Source organism: Falco punctatus, assembly GCF_963210335.1.
Source record: "Falco punctatus genome assembly, chromosome: 6".
In the NCBI taxonomy this organism is placed as follows: domain Eukaryota; kingdom Metazoa; phylum Chordata; class Aves; order Falconiformes; family Falconidae; genus Falco; species Falco punctatus.
Window position 1 is genome coordinate 13,360,712 of NC_137585.1, and position 23,757 is coordinate 13,384,468.

At 41.3% G+C, this 23,757-nt stretch overlaps 1 protein-coding gene across 10 annotated transcripts; it reads left to right on the top strand.

The window, feature by feature from the left end:
• The first annotated feature begins 55 nt into the window (after nucleotides 1-55).
• Nucleotides 56-22,702, top strand: CDPF1 (cysteine rich DPF motif domain containing 1). Of its 10 annotated transcripts, none has more exons than XM_080393360.1 (6): nucleotides 61-338; nucleotides 521-743; nucleotides 1,128-1,212; nucleotides 10,782-10,905; nucleotides 12,245-12,356; nucleotides 18,266-22,702. In XM_080393360.1, exons 4-6 carry the CDS (start codon nucleotides 10,793-10,795, stop codon nucleotides 18,413-18,415), a joined length of 375 nt encoding a protein of 124 aa, XP_080249486.1. In that variant the 5' UTR covers nucleotides 61-338; nucleotides 521-743; nucleotides 1,128-1,212; nucleotides 10,782-10,792; the 3' UTR covers nucleotides 18,416-22,702. The 10 variants fall into 10 exon arrangements, with proteins under 10 accessions (XP_080249484.1, XP_080249486.1, XP_080249487.1 ...); XM_080393361.1 differs by having other exon boundaries at nucleotides 524-743; XM_080393356.1 differs by lacking the exon at nucleotides 521-743 and having other exon boundaries at nucleotides 93-476.
• Nucleotides 22,703-23,757: the final 1,055 nt, after the last annotated feature.

Sequence of the window (23,757 nt, forward strand, 5' to 3'; positions counted from 1 at the left end):
TGTCGTTCCCAGGGCCAGAACGTCTTCCCTGATTGAACTCCAGGGACTCTCGGGATCGCACAGCCCGCACCGACACGCGGGCCCGCGGCGCCGGTACCGGTAGCCGCCGGGGAAGCCCCTCACCCCCCGGCAGGAGCGGACGCGCGGAGAGATGCGGCGGTGGGACCCGAGCTGCCGCACAGCGCCCCCTGCCGGCCAGCATTATGCGGCGCTGCCCTTTCAGGGGGAGCGGAGGCGGGCCCTGGCCCTGCCAGAGGGAAGCGGCGCGGCGGCCGCCCGCCTCTCGGCACTCGTGGGTGGCGGCGTCGGCCCCGGCGGGTGCCGCGCGGCTCTGCTGGGTACGAGTCAGTGGTTCCGTGGCTGTAGCTGACCTGGGCTGCGGCCTCCCGCCGCCCCGAGGAAGGGACCGAGGGCCTGGGCCCAGCGTGCAGACTGCGCGGGAGCCCCAAGCTCCGTGGGAACGGGTGCCAGTAACGGTAGTGTTAAAAATACAAGGGATCAATGGTTAATCTCTTCTCAGCAGGCCGCGCGTCTGGGATCTGAGAGAGGGTTATGTTTCCTCCTTGCGGAAGAGGGGTGGCGGCAGCGCTCGGTGGGGCTGGAGCCAGGCTCAGGCTGCCGCAGGAGCCCCTTGCTGCAGCGGTGGGCGAGCTGAGCTCCGAGCCCTGCTTCCCCTGGTGTGGGGAGGGCTGAAACCCTGCCGTATCTGCCCGTCCCAGCTCCGGAGTCCTGCCGGCTGGAGCGTGAGTTAAACCGGGTGGAGGGAGCGCGGCCTTTCCAGGAGCCTGTGAGGGGAGTGGGCCGGGAGCGGGAGCGCTGCGAGCCGCCTGGCCGGAGGCACTGTCAGTCCGGATCTAGCGCCAAAGCTTGGCGATAATTCTTTTTTCCACACATGGGTTTTGGTGTATTCTTTTTTTAGATAGAACGTGGTGGCTGCATACTGAATTTTCTGAGGAATTTTGGGAGCTGAGGTTGGAGCTACGGGACGCAGCCTCGAAGGGGGCTGGGGAGAGGATTCCAGGGAAGTGTATTGCTGTTTGTGCGCACTGCTGCTGGACATACGCAAAGAAGGAGCTTTAGGGAGTCCAGGGTACTTTTGGGAAAGCCTTGTTTCCTGTCGTCTGTAGGCATTTGAGGTTGCACTTGGACGAGGTGGTGGTGGGACCACGCAGCTTTGGGCTTGGAGGACCATAGAGCCATGGAAAAAATCAGGTACTGCTGTTGAAAAGTGAGGGGGAGGTAAGGAGTTTGCAACAGGTATGAGAGATGGAGTACCAGAGTTTCTCTCTGAATCTGCTCTGAGAACTCCAATAAATATCTCCATGTGTCAGTGATGCTAGAAATGGTCTCTCTGATTAAGGAGAGGTTAATCATCTGGTTTTCCTTCACACTTAATCCAGACTTGCTCACTGACCTGTTACTTGTCTCTAAGGCACTAGGGCTAGCAGAAGTCTCTGTAAACACTGCAAAATGCCATCAACATAAAGCCAGTTGTGCCTTGGGCAAGATGGACTAGATAATCTCCTGAGCTGTCTTCCATCTCTACGTATCTATGAGTAAAGAATCTGGATTTATGTACTACTAGTTGTTAGTTATACCCGTACTCATGGGTTTGTGCATTGATTACATTTTTTTTTCAGTTAGGGTTTTTTCCCTGCTGTAATGTTAACAGTATATACCACCTTGGAGGGACCACTAGAAGTATGCCAGTGCAAAGATAACATATGCCAATTAATTTCCTTTAACTGGTATAGTTTACAAGTTGTATTGATATGAATCTCCTTTTGTCAGCATAACTAATTATAACGTGAAAATGCTACACTGTTTTAACTATATCCTTACAATTGAAATGGTACGTTTTATATAAACAAAATTTAAGATCTTTATGCTTCTGGAACCCATGTCAAAAATGTTTTCCTCATGTCTTAATTTCCCACAGAAAGGAAGACATTTGCCAGGTAAAGTAGCTGTTACAAGAGCATTACTTTAAATCTTGCCTTACTGTGTCTTAGCCTCAAATAGAGCCAAGATGTACATCTGTGATCTCTACAAATACAGCAAGGTTACATGAAGAACAGTGGAGAGTCCCCTGAAAGTTTTACTCTGCACAGACGTAGCAACCTGGCGTTGCCTGGAAGTGTTCTGACCAAAGGAGGGTTTTATTTGATGATAAAGATAGGAAAAAATTTGGATTCCACTGTTAACCTGACTTGGAATGGAGATCTGCTCCCCTGGCTTGATGACATGCTAAACTTTCTAGTCTGTATGTTACCTTTGCACTGGCCTGTTTGCTAAAGCAGTGCTTTTAGTGGCACAAAAATCAATAAACCAGGGAAGCTGCAGAGAGCCCCAAAATGCCCAATAGATAAGCACAAACCTGAGATTTGGATTAAAAAAGAAATTAGTTATCTATGTGGTTGCAACAGTTTGGGGTTCTTTTTTTGCTCTATGCCAGGATAAAGCAAGTGAGAGTTTTGTTTTGTTCCTTTTCTCAATGCCTGGTAAAAGCGTTTTTTATCTTCCTTTCTGTTTTTTTTTTATTCACCAGCTAACCTATGAACCATACTGCTGCCTCTAAAGTCTCCTTCTAACTACATACAATGAAAATTTTCTACTAAGCCTTCTTCCTCACCTGTTCAATTACTTTGTTATAACTTCTCTAACACTGAGTAAAGTTATTACTAATTAACTGCATCTAGAGGTATGCATATGTACAAAAAGGAAAAATGCATTTAAATCTGTAACAAACATCACAGTGTTCTAAGCCTTATCTATCTACCTATGACTATAGCTAGTAACTCTTAACCTAAACATATGGCATATAAAATTTCTGTCAAGGCCTCATCAACTCTGCTGCTTAATTAGCTCTACTCTGCAGTCCACGTTTTCCTCTCAGACCTCAGTGAAATTGTAAGTCAGATCCATCTATGCTTACTGAACAGATGGAGATCTGAAACCAAAGGAAAGTTAATTATCTGTGTCACATGGAGGATGCTGGTAATTCTCACTGAATTTTGAGCTTCTTTGGCAAACAGACAGAACTGCAAAGATTTTGCATGTCTGCCCTCCTAGCTTATGACCCAGTAGGAGCAGTCTGCTCTGGTTGTAGTGAATTCTAGGATCCACACATCTCCATCCATGATTAAACGTGAAAAATCACATGTAAAAAACTCACCTTCCTCCTGTTTTACCTGTGATAAATGGAGCAGTAGATTTGTCCAAAAGAACTTCTGGAAGGAAAGAGCATGTGCACATGTGCTCTGGAGAACAGGCTGTGCAGACTACAGAGCATGCAGAAAAGAAGTGGCCTGGGTGTCTATGGTGAAGTACGTCTCTGACTGTCCCAAGTTTCTTTTCTCTGTGTCCTGTAGAAAATTATGGAAGTGGTTCTTGTGTGTGTGCCTTGATACCTATTTGATGAGAGTATCAGGTGTTGAAAGAAGTAAATGCAATCTTAGTAGCTGCATGTTTTTTAGGCAAAGTAATCCAAGTACTGGTTGGGAAGCAAAGTCTTTCTGAGGGGAGCGAACAGGCTAACCTGAAAACATGGTAAAATGCACAGTGTTTGTACCCAGCTGAATTCACATTATTTCATATTGCTACATGGCTAGAAAACAGCAATTTATCATATGTGTAAGTCATGAAGTCTTGAAGCTGGTAGCCCCTGACTGAAGGACCAATTTCCACTGTAAAGTGTAATCAAAGGGGTAAAACTGAAGTTACCTCAGCGTGCAGGTGTGAAACAGGGCACCAATTTGTAAATTCTTGTGACAGAAGCCCCAGAGTGCGCCCCGGAAAAGAAAACTCTAAGGGTTGAGTGACAGTGGACTACTTTGCTTTCTCAGACATGCTGGAAATGCTTTTCTGGAGTTTTCTTGTCCTTGCTCTTCACAATAGCTGGTAGTGCAAAACTTGAGGAACATGTCTTTCAGAGGAAATGGGCATGCCTGTAAGAAGGTGTGTGGGGCTATGGGCATGAGAAAGTTATATATATAGCAGGTACAGATCTGCCTTTATTCTCAGGCTTTTGTGAAGCTGATGTTCTTTAGCCCATACCCACCCCCACCCCCGCAGTAGTTTTGTATTTTGGTTTTTTTTGTTGTTGTTGTTGTTGAAGGTTTTGCTTTTACTGCATTATGCAGTCCTCAGCTTGAGCTCAGTCCTAAAAACCTGAAAGCCTCAGTCACGTTTTACTGGAAAGAATTCTCTTCCCCAGGTATATTAATGCTGAACATCTTGCCGGTCACAGGGGAAAGCGGGCGCTGGCTGTCACAGCAAGGACACTGTAACACACAGCCCCGCGTAGTCAGGGCTGAGTGTTTCCTTACAGTACCAGCTTTTCTTTCTGTAAGGAGATAAATCACTGAAGCTATATTTATTTCTTTCAAGATTATGTCAATTTGCAGTGTCTTATTTCCCCAAACACTACGTTAGCCTCTCCTCGTGTATTTCCACAAAATCTTGGTGTTCCTATTTTTAGACTCTGTTGGAAAGTGTTGCACTAGAACTGGCGTTCATTTCAGTGTACATTTTAGTGACTGTATCTCCTATGTTACCTCCTCTCCAGTAAGTACCTGTAACTGTGCTGTGAGAAAAGCAACAAGCTTGCATTGCCTTCCTTTAATTTCTAGGCCATTTTACGTAGAGTGTTCGAATGGCATCACGAATGATGATGTGATAAGCTTTGTACTCTGCTTACTAATGCCTGTTGGAAGAGAAGGAGAAGAAACGAGAATGAGGGGGATTGAGCAGAAAACCAGATACAAACAGATTAATTTTGGGAGGAGGGAAAGGAAGAAGTAACAACGCTGTAGCTCCCTTCCTCTCAGGATTGTTCTGTCACACAGCAAAGAGATCCATTATTCACTGGATCTCTGCAACCAGATGTGGAGATAGCCTCTGCCATGCATGCTTGGGCAGCTTGCTTTTATTTTATTCTGTTATTCACTCTTGCTGTGTGATCCACTTAGCTGGGCTTTTACAACTGAGTCCCTCTAAAAGCTGAAGCGCTGAAATAATTTGCTGCCGCTGGTAACAGCGGTGCTGCCAGTCACCGGTCACTGTACCGGTCCGCTCTGCCCACTAGAGGGCAGTGGTGCATACGGGTTAATGCCGCCTTGCCCTATTCCTGTGTGAAGCTGTTAAATTCTCACCTAATTTCAGATTCTGCCTTATTAAATGCTGTCTAATTCAGAGCTGGCTGCCTGCCATATTGAAGTAAGGAGTACTTGGACTAGATTTTTGTAAGTGTTGGCTTCTCAGCTTTGTTAAATCGTGCATCTTGCCAATAGATGCCTGTTCAAGATTCATCTTGTGTTTGTAAAGCCATTTTTACCTTAGGAAGGGTTTTGATTTGCTTTTCTGTATTACTCCTCTCTTTCTTCTGACACACCCTGTTCAAACACCCCCTACAACTGTTGAGAAAAAATGCTCGCTTTCACATCTGTGACCACCTAGGCTGCTTATCCTGCTGCCATGGGGAATCCACGTAAGCTGTTGTTAAAAAGCAGGGCTTGGCACCTGCTATGTGACCCGTACCTAGAGGGTAACCTGTGTGCTGCAGTGATCTCAGTTCCTTCAGAGCAGAGGGAGCATAGCAATACCAGCACAATCCCCCGGCCTGAAGGGAGAAGCTGCTGCAACAAGTCAGGTTTAATTCAATCAAGTGGTCTTTGAGAGAGGTAATAAAGGTAAAAGTTCCAAATGGCCACACTTCGCGAAATTGCATTCCTGGGCTAATTTGTTATGCTGAACCCAAGGTAAGTCACCTCAAAGGAAGAGAAAGGAGGCAGCCAACAGGTGACTTAAACATGCCTTTAGGGCAATAACATGAAGGAACTGGAGGGAGAGAGTTGTTCACCTGGGGATTAACTAGGAAGTAAGAAGGTTCTGCTGTTTCATCTACTCCCAGAGCAATTAGGCAACAGATCATTTTTCTGAAGGAGGTGAGTGCATTCCTGGTGCTGCTGAAGTGTATTTAAATTTGTATCACACTAAACACTGCAAAATAACTTGGCATTTACCAGGCTATGAACTCAGTGGCTCCTACCCTTCTATTAGAGAGCACTTGTTCCCATGGAGAATCAAGCTGTGAATATTTTAATAGGTCATAGTCATCAACAGTGGATACTGCAGGAAAGTCTTGGCAGGTAAAATAAACAAGGGTTTAATTGGAGAGGATTAAAGGTGTGTCAATGTTGATTTTATCTGACACACTTTTAAATCAAAGTCTATGTCTGTTTGTAGGCAGTTTTTTTCTTATATAATTTCTCTTAGTTTATCAGTGACTCAGAAATACACGAGTCTCCTGTGGAGTATTAAGAGGGGCTTAACCTATGCATTGTAAAGACTTGTGCTAATGAGGCTTCAAGCAAAGAAAATCAGGTTACTTATCTGTGCCACTACTTTGCCACTGACCCTGACAATTTAATGGTGATTTATTATTTCTGGCATGCCTTCCAGGCCTGTTAGCAGTATGCTCCGAGCAGAACTGCCCTGAAGTTTTTAGGAGTCCCCAGAGAACAGCACTGAGAGCCATTTCCCCACATCTATATTATGTATCAGTCACAGACAGCATGCAGAAACACTCTTGTAGCACTATCTAACCCACGCTTTGCTTTTACTGCAATTATTTCCTTAGTATGGCATTCAGATTTCTGTACTTTACCTTTCACCATGACACGTGGGCCAGCCTCACACACATCCTGCAGCATTCTGGGCTTGACTTGGCAGGTTTCTGCTGAGTGTGCTAGTTCAGTGTTTGCTTCGTAATCAAGCGTGCGCGGGTAACCGTGTTCTTTCAGAAGAGCTATGCATGTTCTTGTGTTTTAAGTACCTTGTGGCTTCCAGCCAAAATGGCAAATGCTTGGGCAGAATTCAGTTCTAAACAAGCTGTTCTAAAAGACTTCTTCAGTACATACCAGCCAGCCAGATATTTGACATGTTACTGGGACATGATGCTGCTTCAGAAATTTTCAAGGAAAAGAGAAAAAGCCAGTAGTAGTGCTGGTGGTGATCTAAGTCACTTGAGGTCAGAAACTTGCCTGTCATAATTGTGAAGGTATTAGTGCCCTAGACTTTTATCTCCCCAAGAGATCCTTTATCCTGTTGTTGGTACACAAGAGAGAAATGAGTTCTCACTTGTGCTTCATATGTCTGATTGGAGGGGAGGCACACACCTTGTCATAGTTGTCATATCAGGCATCTTGCTAAGACTGTGTGTAGGGCCAAACCAATGAGCCTACTTTGTGATAAACCAATGTCTGTCTCGACTGTGGTTTTATCCCAGAATTGCTTCTGTGCATTTGCTGTCTGACATAAAGATACAGTTCTTTTAATTGCATATGAGCTTTTTGGAAGTACTAGAAGCTTTGTGAGAGAGTGCATCTTAGGATTTGTCCGCTTGGTGTTTTAGACTAAAGGTATGAAGTGCATGGATAAACTAAAAGCTTATTACATTTGCCATTAAATTTATTTCTTCAGAAGGAAAATGCCTCGATTTTGTTATGTAGCAAACCTTACTTCTGAATGGGAGCATTTACTCTGGAATCTGTACATTCATTAACTTCACACCTTAACTTTCCCAAGTGCCACTGTGTAGACAAGCTCTCAGGACAAATGATGTTCCCAGTGAAATAAAATTTGGTACAGCTGATACCAGTGACTTGTAAGCTGGGAGTAAAATGGAAAGCATTATAAATTCATCTGTGCTTTACAGACAGGATCATATGCTTTTCAACTGGCATAGCCAAAAAATCTGTTTGTACATAGATATCATTCCTTCCCAGTGGTAGTCACTGAACAGATTCTGTTCTACATGCCAATGGTCTATAAGAGAGCAGGTGTTTCTATATCTAACGTACTTCAGCTCTGAACCCAGGGCTGTTATTTTGACTTGGAATCAGGGCACGTTCATTCCAAAGTCTATGATCCTCACTGCCATAAATACTTCCCCCCCCCACCTTGTTCGTAGTGTTTTGCATTATTTTAAAGAAAAGATCACCGTGGCAGTCCTCTCCTATTTGATTTGAGTGACTTTCCATGCTGTACCTCTGTGGGGTCAATTATTTCCCATTTTTAAAAAAGATTGATTACAGAAAATTGCATACAATGCTCTGGACTAAATATCATTCAGATAGGTGGGTGCCCTGGTATTGCTACTGATGACCTACAGAAAAGGTAAATTTGAGTATGTTTGGGGACTTACCTAGTAATCCTAAAACACAGGGTTCAGGAAGCAGATTTCTTAGTTGAGTTTCTGTATAGTTTGAAGAATCCTAGTTTTAATATACCAGGAGAAATAGGCCTTATGTCTAACTGAAAAATCTGACGGCATTTTAGTTAATTAAATTCTCGGAAGCATCCCTACCTGTGAGATAGGGAAAGTACATGATATCCAAGGATTAAATCACTTTCAAAAAAATGTAGCTGCCTAAGGTATTAATGAGTTGGATTCATTTATTAAACCAGTATCCAGCCCCATTTGTGTTACATTTGAAGAGCTTCCTGTACTACTGAAATGCCAGGAATGGCAGTGGAAAGGCTGGTGGTGAAGGAATGATTAGGTAAAGGAGATTATTCCCAAAATTAAGGTTCAGGATTTAACAGGCTAGGACTTTCTGAACTGGGTGTCTGTTATGAAGCCTCTGTAACCTCTGAGGATCTTGGGGCTCCCTGTTTTTCTGGAACACTAGATGTCAAGTAGTCACAACTCCGCTTCACCTTGCCCCTAATTCACCTTAGCAGCATATGTCTCTAAGGATTCAGTTTCACCACACAGGGTGAGCAGAAATAGCAGCTTACTGTCATTGAAAGAAGGAAATACAGGTCCCTCATCTCAGCCTGCTCTGTCTCCTGGCTGTGCTTTTTCACTTCTTACCTTGTACAACTGTTAGCAGTTGCTCAATTCCTCTGCAAGCCCACTTAGTTCCCTAGAACAAGAGGAAAAAAGACATTGGAAGAAAAAAAAAAAAAGGTAGTTCTTTTATTTGTTACTACATTAGTAACTAGTGTGGTGCAGTAAGAGTGAAACCATAGACCAAGGTGTTTGATGCTGGATAACCAGCTGCCCACTCTCTGTGTTTTGGGGTGTTTCAGATTACCTCTGGTCCTAGCCTGTAGACTACATGGCCATTATTTGGGCATTCACGTTGGAGTGTATTAGGTGTGCTTCTGGAGTACATCTTTCCGTTTCATCTACAACTGTCCAGTCTGTGTGCTTTAAGACTGCTCCGCCATGCAAACCAAGCATGGTAAGTGAGGACAGTCAGGCATTTTGTTCCCAAAGAAAACACCTGAGCTGAGCTAAAACATAAATAGAGACATGGTGTTAGTGAACTGAATCAACTCTGCACGGGAAGGGTATGGCTGCAAAGCTACAAGAGTGGGGATGACCTGCTGTCCTTTGGCAGGCTGTGTGTCTGCTCAGCCGTGAGGACACACAACCTAACTGCTGAGATATTGCCCAAATCCGAGCTCCTATTGATCACCTTCCTAACAGCTTGATGCCAGCCCTGCTTCACTTAAGAAAGCTGACAGGTTTGCAGCAGAAAACTGCTGCTGTGAAAAGTGTGAGGGCTTTTAGCTAAAAGCTTCAGTTTTCTTGCTAACTGCAAGGTGAATATGTCTGTTCAAGAAAATGGTGCAGGTGACCAAAGATAACCAACTTGCAAACAAGCGATCACATTTCATTCATGGTGCAATTTTTGGGCATGCACATGGTTAGCTGTGTTTGATCTGATTGTGCACACACACCAAAATCAGTCCTAAAAAGCATACTTGCCACACCACACTTTTGAAAAACTCAGGGCATGACTCCCAGCTAAAGTGGTGCTAGTGAAGGGTAAGCTCCCAAATGTAAATCAGCGGCCAAAATTTTAAAACAGTCATCTTGTAAGGACCAAAGCTGATGAAGCATGGCTTCCTATGTTTTGTATCTCGCAACTGATAGCGACACCTTCGTTACGCTTGGCTAAAGTCTTTCAGACAGGTGACAGTAGCTTTCCTATGTGCAGATTCTCTGATTTGTAGAAGTATATGGGTATCCTTCATGGGGATTAAGCAGAGTCTCCCTCTTCTGCCTACTAAACGAGTTAAAGGGCCTTAAACTTTTTTAAAGGTTCCTCCTCTGTCCTGTGTGGCTTGAATGGGCCTGCACTCTATCTAGGCACAGGCTGATTATATCAGCTCATTTCCATAGGAAGCCAGATAAGAACTGGGAACCAAGTGTTAAGCTTCCAAAACTATTCGAAGGTGAACCCGAAGCAAAGAAAAAGAGGTAGTAAATCATTGCAACATTTACCTTTCTGGTACCTGCCTTCTGAGTGGGGTCCCAAACCCTTTAAACACTCCATTTGCAGTTTGTGGGAGGAGACAGGCATTGCAGAACTGGATTTGGATTCTGCACAGCAGATAGGGAGTTGTTTCCTGGGAAGCTCTTAGGAGCACAGGCCTTGACTGAGTAAAGGTTTTTCCACGTCACAGCCATGTACTTTGTTACCTAAATTCTTTCAATGATCAAGTTCCAAATTAATAGATTAACTTTATAGCTAGGCTCCCAGGCTGCAATTTCTGAACGTGTCTAAGGAATTTGGAAATTTAAATGGGACATGGGAAACCAACTTGATTTGGGAAAAAAGATTTACTGATTAAGGTTTGGAATAGTCAGTTTTCCATTGCATTTTAACTAGCATAGCCAGATGTCCCATATCAGCTTAATCTTCTTGCAGGCATGTTCCCACTATTGCACTTTGGACCTAAAGGTTTTTTTGTGTTTCTTGTAGGTAGCTTAAAGATGGATGCTTCCAAAGGAGTTCAGCCTACAGGAGAGTTCACATGTCAGCTATGTGGCTTAACAGCTCCATACATATACTATGGACAGAAGCCACCAAACACACGCTCTATTGTGTAAGTACAGCATTTCATATTACAGATCTCATTTATGCAATGAGCATTAGAACAGTATTTTTTGTTTGTAACAATATGCACTACTTGAACCCAGTAACATGCCATATTGGCCCTGAATATGTGGCTTGGTACTTAAAGTAACTTCTTTTTTTCCAGAGGGAAGAAATGTTAAAAATTGTTAGTGTTGATAGCAAAAGACAAAAATCAACTTTCCTGTCCTGCTTCAATAACCATGCAAAGATTTGTATTTTACCTGTTTCCTGACCCCACTGACCACCCTACTATTTACCTATACCATTATTTTCTTACTAGAATACTGTTGACTGTCAGCCTAGCATTTCTGGGAATAGCTCTTCCTCACAGCTGTGTCAGCTGGGCAACATGTAAACACAGCATGAATTAAATACATATGTTAAAAACACTTTGTAAGAGCTGTTTGACATGACATGGAGTTTTGAACAGGAATGCTTTTCAGCATGATACAATTCTTTGGTAGATTGACATTACAGTATGACATTAATAGTGTATGGAAATTTAGAAGCCTTTTCTGTCTCTGCTAAGTAGGGATAGTTTCACCAGAAACTATGCAGTTATAACTTTATCTGCAGACATTAAACTCCCCATAAAACAAAACACTTAGCTTTAAATGTACGAGTAGCTCTGTTGAGGCCATCCTGGTCAGTGAATCCATCAGGCAAACATGGTCAGGAACTCACTAGAACTGGAAGTCAAGCATGTACTTAGTATTTCACCCCGCTAAGACTGCTCTGTTTCTTATAAAATGGAAACAGCTGTTGATCACCACTTGCTTGGGATGTTTTCCTTAGGCAGCTGTATTTTTCTCATTCCAAATACCATAGTGGTACTGGTTTTCCCTCTTCTACTCAGCAATGGCCCGTCTTTGATCAAGTCTATTCTTAAAGAGTCTGAATCAAAGCTGAATGTGCATCTTAACTTTAGGTTATGCAAGCTCAGTGTTAACATCTCAGCTTTATTTGGACGGCTGAGATTCAAAAAGCAAAAGAATAATGCTGAAGCATAACGCTTCTGTACATGCGTATAAGAAATAGTTTTACACACGATCTTTATTGGCTTGCTTTCTGGCCTACTCACATGTTCTAAATGCAGTGCTGCAGGAAGCATACACCAGACATGAAGGCTTGTACAATGGCCTGTTCTTTGCACTGATGACGACTACATTAAGACTGTGAATCTTGCAAGGGGAGCTTTGCAAAGGTAATCCAGTCTTTGTACCCTAGGAGATGTTGACAGTTTCCACCTTTTGACTCTCCCCTGCTGTGAAATCTACCCTTAAAAGCCTGAAATTATTCTCTTACAGGCTTTTGGAAGAAAGCTATGTCATGAAGGATCCTTTCACCCCTGACAAGGACAAATTCCTCATCCTTGGGTCTCATTGCAGTTTGTGCAGCAGATCAGTGTGCGTTGGTACAGTAAGTAACAAGCAAAACAAGCTTCTTCAGTCATTTCTTTTTGTTCCAGTCCTGGTGATCTGTTAGAGAAAGACCAAACAGGAAAAATCGAAGCAGTCTGTTTTTAAGGCAGGCTAATTGTGTGTTCTTATGGATACCCCCAGATAAAGCTTGTTGTATTAAATGAAAATGGTCAGCAACTTTAATTGTCCTACTTACAGATGAGCACAGTCCAGCCTCACAAACACAATGAGTCATTTTTTCCATTTTCCTAGCACAAGGAAATGCAAAGGATACTTCAAGACCTTTAAGGTTCAATAGATTGTACTATACGAACAGTAGATTTTTTTCCATAAAGGGAGTATAAACGTCCACGGGTTGTTAAGTTTACATCTACAGCACAGGCCTGCCATCCTATTTGCAAAAGCTAATGTAGAAAGTGAGCAGAGGGGAGAGTTATGCAATGCCTTGATAGGTCTCTAAAGAAGAATGAATTTTAGAGCAGCTGGTATGTCAACCTTAAAACTATGAAATCTGAATGTGGTCCAGAAAGGTGGCATAAATTTACAGTTGTCCTAATGCCTTCTCCTTGGTGCAGAACTGGCCCCTTTGTTTGCTGTGAGTTCAAAGTAAAAATGAAGACAGGTTATTACCTTAGTTATCAGTGTCCAGAGGCTGTACTGTGCTTCTCTGAGGCAATACAATGAATTGAGAAAACTCAGGTTCTACTCCTTTCCCTTGGCAATCCAGTTTTGTGGTTGAAAGAGACTTGGGACTCATGCAGTAGTCAGGACTAGTGCAGGACTCAACCCATGAGGAGAACATCACCTGATGGTTTACACAGGCAACGGCCTGTATTTGTTATACCAGATACCATTGCCCTAATGGCAGCAAGATACTGACCTTCTCTTTCAAAGTGGTTGTTTGCTATCCTAGAGTAACATGCTTACATCTAGAGTGCAGCTAACAGATGAGCTACTAGCAAGAGCACACCTTGGTCTTAAGTGTCAGCTTTAGCAGTTTTCAAATTCAGCCTTTTCAGCCCGTTCTGCAGTTGCAGTGGTTAGGGCTCAGCTCTCATGACATGATCCTTACTGCAAGTAGCTATACTGGGAGTTTTAAAACAAACAGACCCACTGTAGAAATTTTTTTTCATGTTTGGTGGCCAGTTATAGTTGTGATGGGACAAACACTCTAGCTTCTTCAGACCGTGAGGTGACATAATCTGGGCAACTGGGACTGCTCATATGCCAATGCCAGGCAGTTTCTGTGTGGGGACTTGAGGAAATTCTCTGGAGCAAAACAAAGGGTCAAATTACACTAACAAAATTTAGAGGGTTGGACAGATACAGCCAAAAGGAAATTGGCACACTTGGACAAGTTTAGCTGCTATTCTGACTTGCAGGGAGTTAGCACCAAGGATGGATTTGGTCCACTACCCTAAGAGGAGCACGCAATACCACTTTTCTCCTGATTATGTTTGTTTCCTATTTCTGAAGTCTCTTTTGTCATTTGAATGAACTAAAATCACAAAGCGGCCAGACTAGACATTGCAACTGAGATTTTTTTTTTCCTTTCTGGAACTACCTGAGGACTACATGGGAGTCAGATGAAGTGCCAGTGCTCTCTGGTTACATCTTTGATAGCTAGGTTCAAGTTTCCAGAGCCAAGTAGCTCAAGGCAGTTGTGTGGAGGCAAAGCTTACATGTGAGCAAGATCTTCTTAGTGACAATGTCCCTGTCTTGGCTGGTGGTTGATTCACTCCCACACACAGCGAGAAGAAGAGGCAAGTGCAGCTAGTCAGATAGTTTGGGTTTATAAGCTTGATTCCTGCCCTGACATGTCAGGTTTATCCCTCCTTTTTAACAGCAGAGGATTAGTAACTCAGACACGTTTTGGGCAAACTTGAGCACATTTAGCTGTTTTTATTCCCAAATGAAGTATCTTGAATTTACGAAGGATTCAACAGGCATTTCCAAGTCTGGCAGTTAAATCTGTCAGAAATACAGCATTTCAGCCTCAGTATCTTTCTACACAGTGTGCATTTCTGAATGAAGGTGGGGCTTTTTCTTCTCAAAGATTTTCTAATTGTTGCAGTTAATCTAGGGCCTGACAATGTATAAAGGATATTAGCAGTGAACTAATAGAAGCCTCTTCTAGTCTTTTTGACATTCCTGCTTACTTTATCTATTGTGAAAATATGTCAATCATTTACTTCTTGTTATCTGAGTCTTCAAGATTCCCCTGATGGTATGACTCAAAGCAAAACCTTGATTGTAAATAATTGAGAATAAATTTCTTGCCAAACTGGCCAGGCCAGGTAGTGAATCACACATATGACTATGGTTTCAAAATGTATTTAGCAATACCGCTTAAGTAACATGGAAAGAGAGCTGCAGAAATGATAATTAGCGCTTTAAACACCCACAGCACAAAGCAGGTAAACACATACTATTCCTCTTTCATGTGGGGAAAATTAAAAGTCCAGAGAAGTAAAAACTTATCCAAGGCAGTAGAGAGAGCCAAAGTTAGGAAAATATCTCTGTGGATTGATTTTGGTTTCTCCTTGTGCTTGACCCAAGTAGATCAACTCAGCCATGTGCTGAGTGTTTCCATAATGTTATAACATAGGAATTGAAGCTGAAGAAACTCATGCTTTCTTGGGCCTCTTTGGCAAAGAAGACGGACCAATTTGATGCAGCGTTTCCAATGACAGGTTGCTTTTATTCTTATGTTAATTCAAAATAATACTAGTCTGGAACCTGTGGCAAAATTGAGACTTTTCTGACCTTAGCTTTGGTAAAGGATTTTTATATCCAAGGAGGCTTAACTACAGATTTTAGGCTTTTCATGAGACAAGCCATGCTAGCTGAAGTGTCTTTCCTTACAGTTGCTATGCCAATGAAAGTCAAGACTTAGCAACTGTTCTGTGTAATGCTCATAAGCTCACTTCAAATATTCTCTGAAGTCTCACTCAGTTGATTTACTCCAGTCAGCTTACAGCATACATTATCCTACTGAAAAAATCTTTAGTACAGCATATTGGTAAGTGCCATTTTTTCTGGTCCAACTGGATTCAAAAGATTATCTGTTATGTCTTAAAACTTGTCAAACACCACAAAAAGGAAGATAATAAAAATGCTTTTAAAAGTCCTTAGGAATGTCAAATGCCCTTCTTCCTGTTTCCTTTATATAATTTCCTCTCCCCTTTTCTGTAATCTGACCACATTAGTCATTTAAAAGTTATTTCTTTTTTATTGCAACACTTGGTAGACATAGGAAAAGAAAAGAGGTGGCTTCTGGAGAAGAAAGGAGGAAAGGGAACAAGTTTTCTGCCTTATTGCTTGCCTCGGGAGAAGGTGACTAAAAACTGACCTTGGACATGACTGTAGGTATTAAGTGATAAATGTAATACTATAGCTACTTTCCATTCAGCTTCCAGTCATGCGGGGTCAGTGCTGGACACGGTTAGGCAGAACCTTTCCTTTGCATAGTTCCCTTTATAAGTGTGGTAAAGATACTGTCCCTGTATATATTACTTTCAGACATGATCCACATCAAAACAGAAATAAACACTGACAGCATGCTTTGGCAGCTCAGTTTTGCCTGAATTAGACTATTAAGTTTGAAATTGAAATGGCCCCCACCTCTCTTGGTCATGGAAGGGCTGAAACATATTAAGGAATTACCGATTAAACACAGAACTCTATCAGGAAATGGTCAAAGAAAGGCTTGACTATGCATAATAAGTGTAATTCACAGGGCTTTAGAACAACAGCTAGTGTGAAAAACCCCAAGACTGAGAGAGGAGGACTAAGGGTATGTGGACCCAGATGCACAATGATTTGTACTAATGATTTGCATAAGTCCCATTGGCCGAAATCAGCAAAAGTTGGCAACTCATTTCAGCTAAAAGAATGGAAGTTGGGCACCTGTATTGCTGTGGGGAGCTGCATCTTAACATCAGAGTTCCCCAGCTGCGGAATAGGGGAAAAGCCTCTCCCCTCCTTTGCCATTGCCCAGTGGTGCAGTGTCCATCCCCATGGAGCCGTGAACTTAACCTGGAGGCAGGTGGGCTGTGTGCCATTCTGCTATACAAACAAGAATAGCAGAGCCAACTTAAACTCTAATCTTCCCTTCTTAATTGGCAGCTTAAAGTATTAAGGATACCAAGAGACAAAAAACAATAGGCTCTGGAGGTTGTGCAACTGAAATCCAGTTTCAGGGCTTTTCAGAGACCAAGGCCTCACCCTAACTGACTATGAAGGCACCTGGCTGTCAGTGCAGAAAAGGACAATAGATGAAGAGAAGTTGTTCCTCAGGCTTGAAAGTCGCACAGCAGCAGGCTGATCATGATTTTGATATAATCATCTGCTGAATCTACTGCTAGAGTCCAGATAATGACATGGGAAACAAAAGCAAGAACAGAAACACAGGAATATCCAAGCGAAGCCCCCAGAGAAAGGCCAGCTGCAAATGACCATGGCAAGAGGAAAATTTTGCTATTTAGGTAAAACACATGGAATCCATTACTCCCCAAAAGATGTCCTGATCCATCTAAACTGATGTCTTTATTCATGCTCAAATCCCCAAGAATAATCCATCAGCAACACCAGCTCCAGCTTACCCATTAAATCCTATTTGGAATTTAGTGATCAGCATGCCAGGAGAACCATGGACTTCATTCTCACTGCAGGGCAAAGGAATAATACATTAATAAGCTTCCCTACCATTGCCCAAACTCTGTACTGCAAATAGATTAAAATACCATCAGTTTTGCTCTTCCTCAATAACTCTTCTTTGCTCCTCTTCAATAACTAACATCTGGTTAGAGCTAGCTGCTTGAAAAATTAATATTGGGTCTGTAACAATTACTAGCCAAACCAACTGTGAACGAAACCTGTCAGATCATATTATTGTTCCATTCCAAGGACACGGAAGATACCTTCTTTTTGCACAACAGCTTTTATACTTGCCATCAAGAATTCAGGGAACAGACATCAGCTCAAGCTTTAGTACCATGGGTGTTTTTAGTTTTTAATCAGTGAGTATTATTCAGGGTAAAGGTGGGTAGTGGATGAAACATCAGTTGAATTGCCTCAGCCAAATTAAATTTGTTCAGCCATTCTGGTTATTGGACACCTCTGTGATGCTGATATATTTATACTTTTTAGTATTCTCCTAGGGCAATACAAGCACAGAGGTTAATGAGGTTATTTCAAGTGTTATGGAAAAAGATGCAGCTGAAGTCTTTGAGACTTTACAGCCCTATGCCTACGTTCTTTGTACTTGTGCTGGTCTTTAGGCCATTTTTGTGGAGACTGGCAAGGAAGAGTGTTCTGAGACTTCAGGTCTCACATACCAGTGCAGGAACTTGGAAGATCCTCCCAGGAGGGAGGAATCTTTGTAAGCTAAGATTTAGCTTTAGAGGAACACTTTGCTATTTAGGTAAAACCCATGGAATCCATTACTCCCCAAAAGATGTCCTGATCCATCCATACTGATGCCTTTATTCATGTTTAACTCTTGAAGAATAATCCATCAGCAACACTAGCTCCAGTTTACCCATTAAAACCTGTTGATTAGTGATCGCACCAGGAGAACCATGAATGATACTTGAAGGACAAGCCAGTTGTAAGGAAATGTGTTGCTGTTCTCCGTAGCAGTGAGCTGGTGAAGGTCAATTCTTTTAAAGGAGCAAGATGACAGTTGATTTGTTAGTGTTTGTTACAGACTCAGTTTTTATTTTTCACCCATTTAGCTCTAACCAGGCGTTAGAATTGTCGAACAGGAAGAAACAAAATTGCTGGAATATTTCAACCTAGAAGAAGAATTCAATTTAGAAAAATTCGAAATATAAATGTTTAATGAGACTGGAACTTAACAGTCCCATTTTGTGTATCATGCTAATAATGTTATTTTCTTTACAGGAATGTAGTCTGTTCTACTCCAAAAGGTTCTGCCTCCCCTGTGTGAATGAAAACCTAAAGGCCTTTCCTTTGGAAATACAAGAAGATATGGATAAAAGGAAGGCCCAACAAAAATCCTTCCCCTGTAAAAAACTGGATACAGGAACATAAATATGAAGGACCAAGAGAGAAAGGTATTTGGCAGGGGTTTCTCTTCTCTCCTTTTGGAGACTATCATGTTGCTCCTTTTAAAGAAGTGACCTTCATCAGCTCACTACTACAGAACACAGTAACACATTTCCTTACAATTGGCTTGGTTTCAAACATAACCATCCAGTGATTGCAGTGCCAGCAGTATGTCCTTAAGGTGTTGAAGAGCCAGAAAAAACAGCAGACAAGCGTGTTGTCACCACATGAAATGCATATAGTAAAAAGCCTAAACAGCATATAGCATAGAGCCCATGTCCAAATTTTCATATTTGTTATTTTAATGTATTATGTTATTCTTGACACTCCTACAGTGTTAACGAAAATCTGAGCCAGATGTATCTGGCTTAATTCAATATACATACAAGAAAGTCAGTATACACCAATTGTTAACCTGACAGTGCTGTCCTGATAAGGTATTACCATAGACAAGGAGTTCAAAGCTTTATTGTAAAGTCTAAAATAAAACTGTTATGAGAAAATGTCACAGATATCCATAGAAATATCTCCATTCTTCAAGACTATAATAAAATTATAAAATAAATAGAATATATAATAAATAAAATTATAAAGTACTATCACAGCTTTAACACTTCTGAAGGTAGGTGCTATTATAATAAAATAATAATTAAAAAAAAAGATACAAGTCACTTGCACTTGCACTCACTTGGCACTCAGTCTTCTGGTTCATGTCAATATAGTGACAGGCGAGGACCCTTAATACACGTAGTTTTTGCTTTACAGGTAAAGATTAACTGATATTAAATTGAAAAGGAAGTAATTTGGAAATACAAAAGTTCAGTTAATAAGCTCAATTCTTACCTGAACTGGGCAGTTAAACTGTACCTAGAACAGGGGTTTCAGAAACAGTTTCAGTCAAAAAAAGAGTAAAAAAATTGTGAGGCAAATAGCAATTTGTTTAGCTCAAAAAATTAGCTGCTCAATTACTTGTGTTGATTTTGCCTTCATTACAAGGAAAATTTAGGTGACATTTATGTAAAACCAAATAGTCACACACCTTAAGAAGATGTCTAGAATGCTCCTGAATGACCAAATCACATTATTTAGTCAAGCTTTTGTTGGTCATTGGTTCAGAACCAGTTAATGTCTTGTTAGTATCTCCTCTTTTCTCAACTATCCTATCCATATAATTTGTCATATGTCAACATCTAAACTTGATCATTTTAGTAGAATGATCTGTATGTCTGTTAAAAGAAATGAACATTATTTCAGTGAGTTCTTTTTAGTTCTTCAGGATGTTTGTGTCCTAAAGTCAATCTTTTTTTTTTTTTTTTCCTCTGACCCTAGTATATTGGTGTCCTCTGTTGAGGACTGAAATTTCTGCAGTTACTAGAGGAGCAATAACAGACCTGTTAGTACCCTTCTCAAGCTTTGTGTGCTTTATGACATTATATATGTATATGTGTGTATATATATATATGTATATATACATACACACATCTTTGTGGGGAAAAAAGAGACATGTTAGAAGTCAACATTTCAGATTCCTTTTTGCAGTGACAAGAGACTACACTTTCACAGAAAATGATATTAAATTTATTTAAAATAGGTGGCATTAAATTTCCATTTTATGTTAGACTTTAAAAGTTGTAGTGTATCTTACCAGCTCTGTACAAATAACAGAGGCATAAACCTCTGTGCTAAAACCAGAACTTTAAACAGAACGAGAGATGCTAAAAAGAGAATTGCAGCGCTTTTCTGTCTTAAAATTGTAGTCTTATAGTCAAGGTGACAAAAAGCAACATAGTTATGTGAGATCATGCAATATGTTTATACCAGCAAATGTCTTTGTAAAACACTATTTCCTGTATACAACAGGTTATATCTCAACTCTTAGCTTGAGAGTACGTTTTAGAAGCCTGGCTAGTGCAGTTCGCATCTAAACGTGAATGTGTCTTTCAGTTGTATGACATGCAAGTCTGTCTTGGGACTGGGGATGCGCCTACTAATGTGCTGGGAAGGACCTGGTGTCTCTGAACTGTTTTGCCTCCTGTTCAACCTCCTCTGTGCTCTTAAAGAAAAATGCAGTTAACTCATTTATTCATAATCATTATCTTTGCCATCATGAGATGATAGCAGCATCATTTAAAGCCCTCAGAAATGACCCTACCTTTAAGTGATTGTTCAGTTGAACCAGAGAGGAAGTAGACTCAGTTACTAAAAGGCAGCAGAACCTGTAACTACAGAATTTTTAATTTGGTCCAGTACAGCTCATTTATTTCTCTTGAGCACAACAGAGAAAGCCAAGTTAAGGGTACCTCTGCTTCACAGTCACCTAGTTACACATACCTTTTAGGTGAAGAAAATCGTATTTCCAACAAGTACCACAAACTGGCTCAATAGCTCAGGGCTGTTAGATATGTTCTGGCATCTCTGGTCTATGCTTTAGGGTAAGAAGGTTGACCTACATGCAACTTGGTATTTTCTGGAATGACAAAGTATTATTATGTATTTCATATTCTTATATTCACATTGAACATAAGCATTATGGACTTGGTATATTGTTTTGGTATATATGTGGTTTCACAGACGAAATGCCATCATGCCCAAACTTACCAGCCACGAGGCCTACTCTTTGAGGAATGCAGTCGTTATAGTTTGGTTTCATCAGGTTCTGCAAGTACTTTCTGCTGCTCAGAATCAGGCCTTCAATGCTCCTCAGCATAGCTTGTGATTCTTTATCCTCTGCTGTAAATCTTGCTTCAGCACTCTTACCAGCTTAATAAATCCCCTGATTCTTGAAGGAAACCAATTATCAGTGATATATCCTTCCAACAGATTTAATTGAAGTCACGCTCATCAAATTAGTATGCTATACTTCATGGAGAAGTGCATTCAGTGTTTTGTTGAATTCAACAAACGTCTCAACCTGGTCACAGTCAACGAGAATGAAAGGACACAGCAGGACGGTGGGTCGGCAGACAAACTGGTGAAATAGCTATGTAAATACATATTATGTATGCAATGTGTGTATGTACGTTACACGCACGTTCCCAATTTAAAGGGTGTGTCTAACAGTAAACCTGTAAGCATCAGCACTTTAAAGATGTTTGAAATATCATTCCAACTTCAAAATGTCCTTGCAATACTCACATCTTATTATGTAGTAAGCGTACTTAACGCAGTTTGTTAACAGGTATTTGATACTAACCCAAAAAACCTGGGCACCAATTCCATCAAAGGTTGCTTGTCCACTCTTGTTCACTGCTAGAAATCAGCATGATTACTCCCTGCTCTAATGTTAAGCAGCTAAGTTTTTTCTGAAGCAGGCTTTGTATACCAAATTAAGGCAAATCAGGTGAAGGCAAAATCATTCAAGTTCTTAACTACAGTAGAGCAGCACAAAACACATATTCATGCCACTGGTACTATGGCAGGAGCAACAGGCGCCACCGTTCTCAGCTGCACCACCACCCTGCACTCCCCAGATCCTGATTTGGCAAACATTTACACAAGCTATCAGTTGCGATCATTAGTGGTTGTTCAAGAGCACCAAACAGAACTGCTCCCATGTACATAAAAGTTACTCATGTGTGCAGAGTCTTTGAAGGAGGGACTCTAAGATTTGGCAGCTGCTTTGGGTAATGTACAAGAGGCAGCTAGCAAGCGTGTTTGTGTCAAAACCATGACATTACAGTGAATTACTTCCCTGGAAGTAAAAGGTCAGCACAAGTCATTAAATTCACTTCTAAAAATACTTTATTTTTTTTTAAAACCATTAAGGCAAATCCATATTTCAAATTAACTGTGTTTACATTCAGTCTTAAAGGATGACTTTTTAATTTTTTTAAAGCACATAGGTTCCTACCAGTCTCTATACAAACACTATGAATTCAACCTTTTATTTTTAAAGGAGACAGAAAAATCAGAATGCAAAAAAGACAAAAAATGTTTAGTTCAAGTTTTTTTCATCCTAGATCAGTAGGCTGGTAACATCTGAGAATGCATTGTCATATTTAGCTATGTGTAATTTTTACATTCCCAAGTGCAAGAGACTTTGTCTTTCCTGTAAATCCCTGTGAGACCAGGGCTTCCATTCTTTCTTGAAAATTTCATTTGCATTGTTCTGACAGAAAGAAACTTGGGAAACTTGGCTTGAATTAGTGGTATTTTACTGGGAAACAAGCGTTCCATGAGAATTGGGTTTGACTACTCCCTGCAAGAAATATCTGTTCTTTTAAACTCCATATTTACTGTAATAAAATGTACCCAGAACCTCCTAAAAACATACATGACTGGAAACAATGATTTGGTGGGTTTTTTCTCTTTAATATTGATATCTTGACTTAATTAAACACTTGCTAGCTCTAGTGATTAGGGTTTGGCAAAGTTATCAAAAACGTGCTTTTTTGGGTCATACCAGGTCATGGATAATTTAAGATGTGATGAAGGGGTTTAACATTATGATGTAGGTAAACTGTTGTGTTACAATCCTAAGGGAAATTCAGAGCAATTGTTTGTAAAAGCTGTGACATAGCAGAGGCAATACGAAGTACAGCTCATCCGAGAGGCTGATAAAACAGACTTTGTCAAACAGTTAAGAGGGGTGGTTTGGTTAAAATCCATAACACTAGAACATTGATTACTGAAGAAATAACTAAAGTCATAAATGCTCTTCCTTCCACTTCTGAAGCCGGAGGAAGGTATCTGTGGCTACCGAGATGGAGCCAGGGCTTCACATATCCACCTGCTCCACAGGATTAGTTTCCCAGGGGAGAGGGGTGCATGATTTGATCAGAAGCAAGCTCCCTGCCGCTATCCACAGAAGAGCCGTAGCAGTCTGCTTGGTAACTGTGTGCTGGACGGCGCCGCTGGTGAGTGCCCACAGATACCGCTCTGCATACGCACATGGGACCACTAACAGCTGTGTTACTGCTGTTACTCCATGAAGGCAACCCTGTGCTGCCGCGTGGCAAAATACACCTTGATATGCAAATGTCCCAGAGGTAATGGAGAGTGGATTTGAACAGCACTCTACCTGGTTATCTGCACATGAATCATCCACCAGAAAAGTTGCTAACCTTCTTACCGTTCCTGTTGCACATCACAAACAGATTTTGAATGATTGAACTGCACTCCTATGCAGTAGAAGTGGAATGCAATACCTGCATGTTGCCAGTTTTTCGGGAGTTAGTATTTTCCCATACCACCATTTATTTTTTTTTTTTCTTTCAAGTGTAAAGAATGCCATGAAACTTCTTGCATTGATCATAAGGCTGGTGTCTTTTCCACAATAGGGATTACTGTACCTGCATATCCAACCTGAGAAAATATTCCAAAATACT

What these genes read in the sequence shown, in the direction of transcription:
- CDPF1 (XM_080393356.1), top strand. Translation starts at nt 204, where the DNA reads ATGCGGCGCTGCCCTTTCAGGGGGAGCGGAGGCGGGCCCTGGCCCTGC. An exon ending in AGAGCCATGGAAAAAATCAG is followed by an intron (nt 1,213 to 10,781) that starts GTACTGCTGTTG and finishes TGTTTCTTGTAG; the next exon opens with GTAGCTTAAAGATGGATGCT. An exon ending in CCAAACACACGCTCTATTGT is followed by an intron (nt 10,906 to 12,244) that starts GTAAGTACAGCA and finishes ATTCTCTTACAG; the next exon opens with GCTTTTGGAAGAAAGCTATG.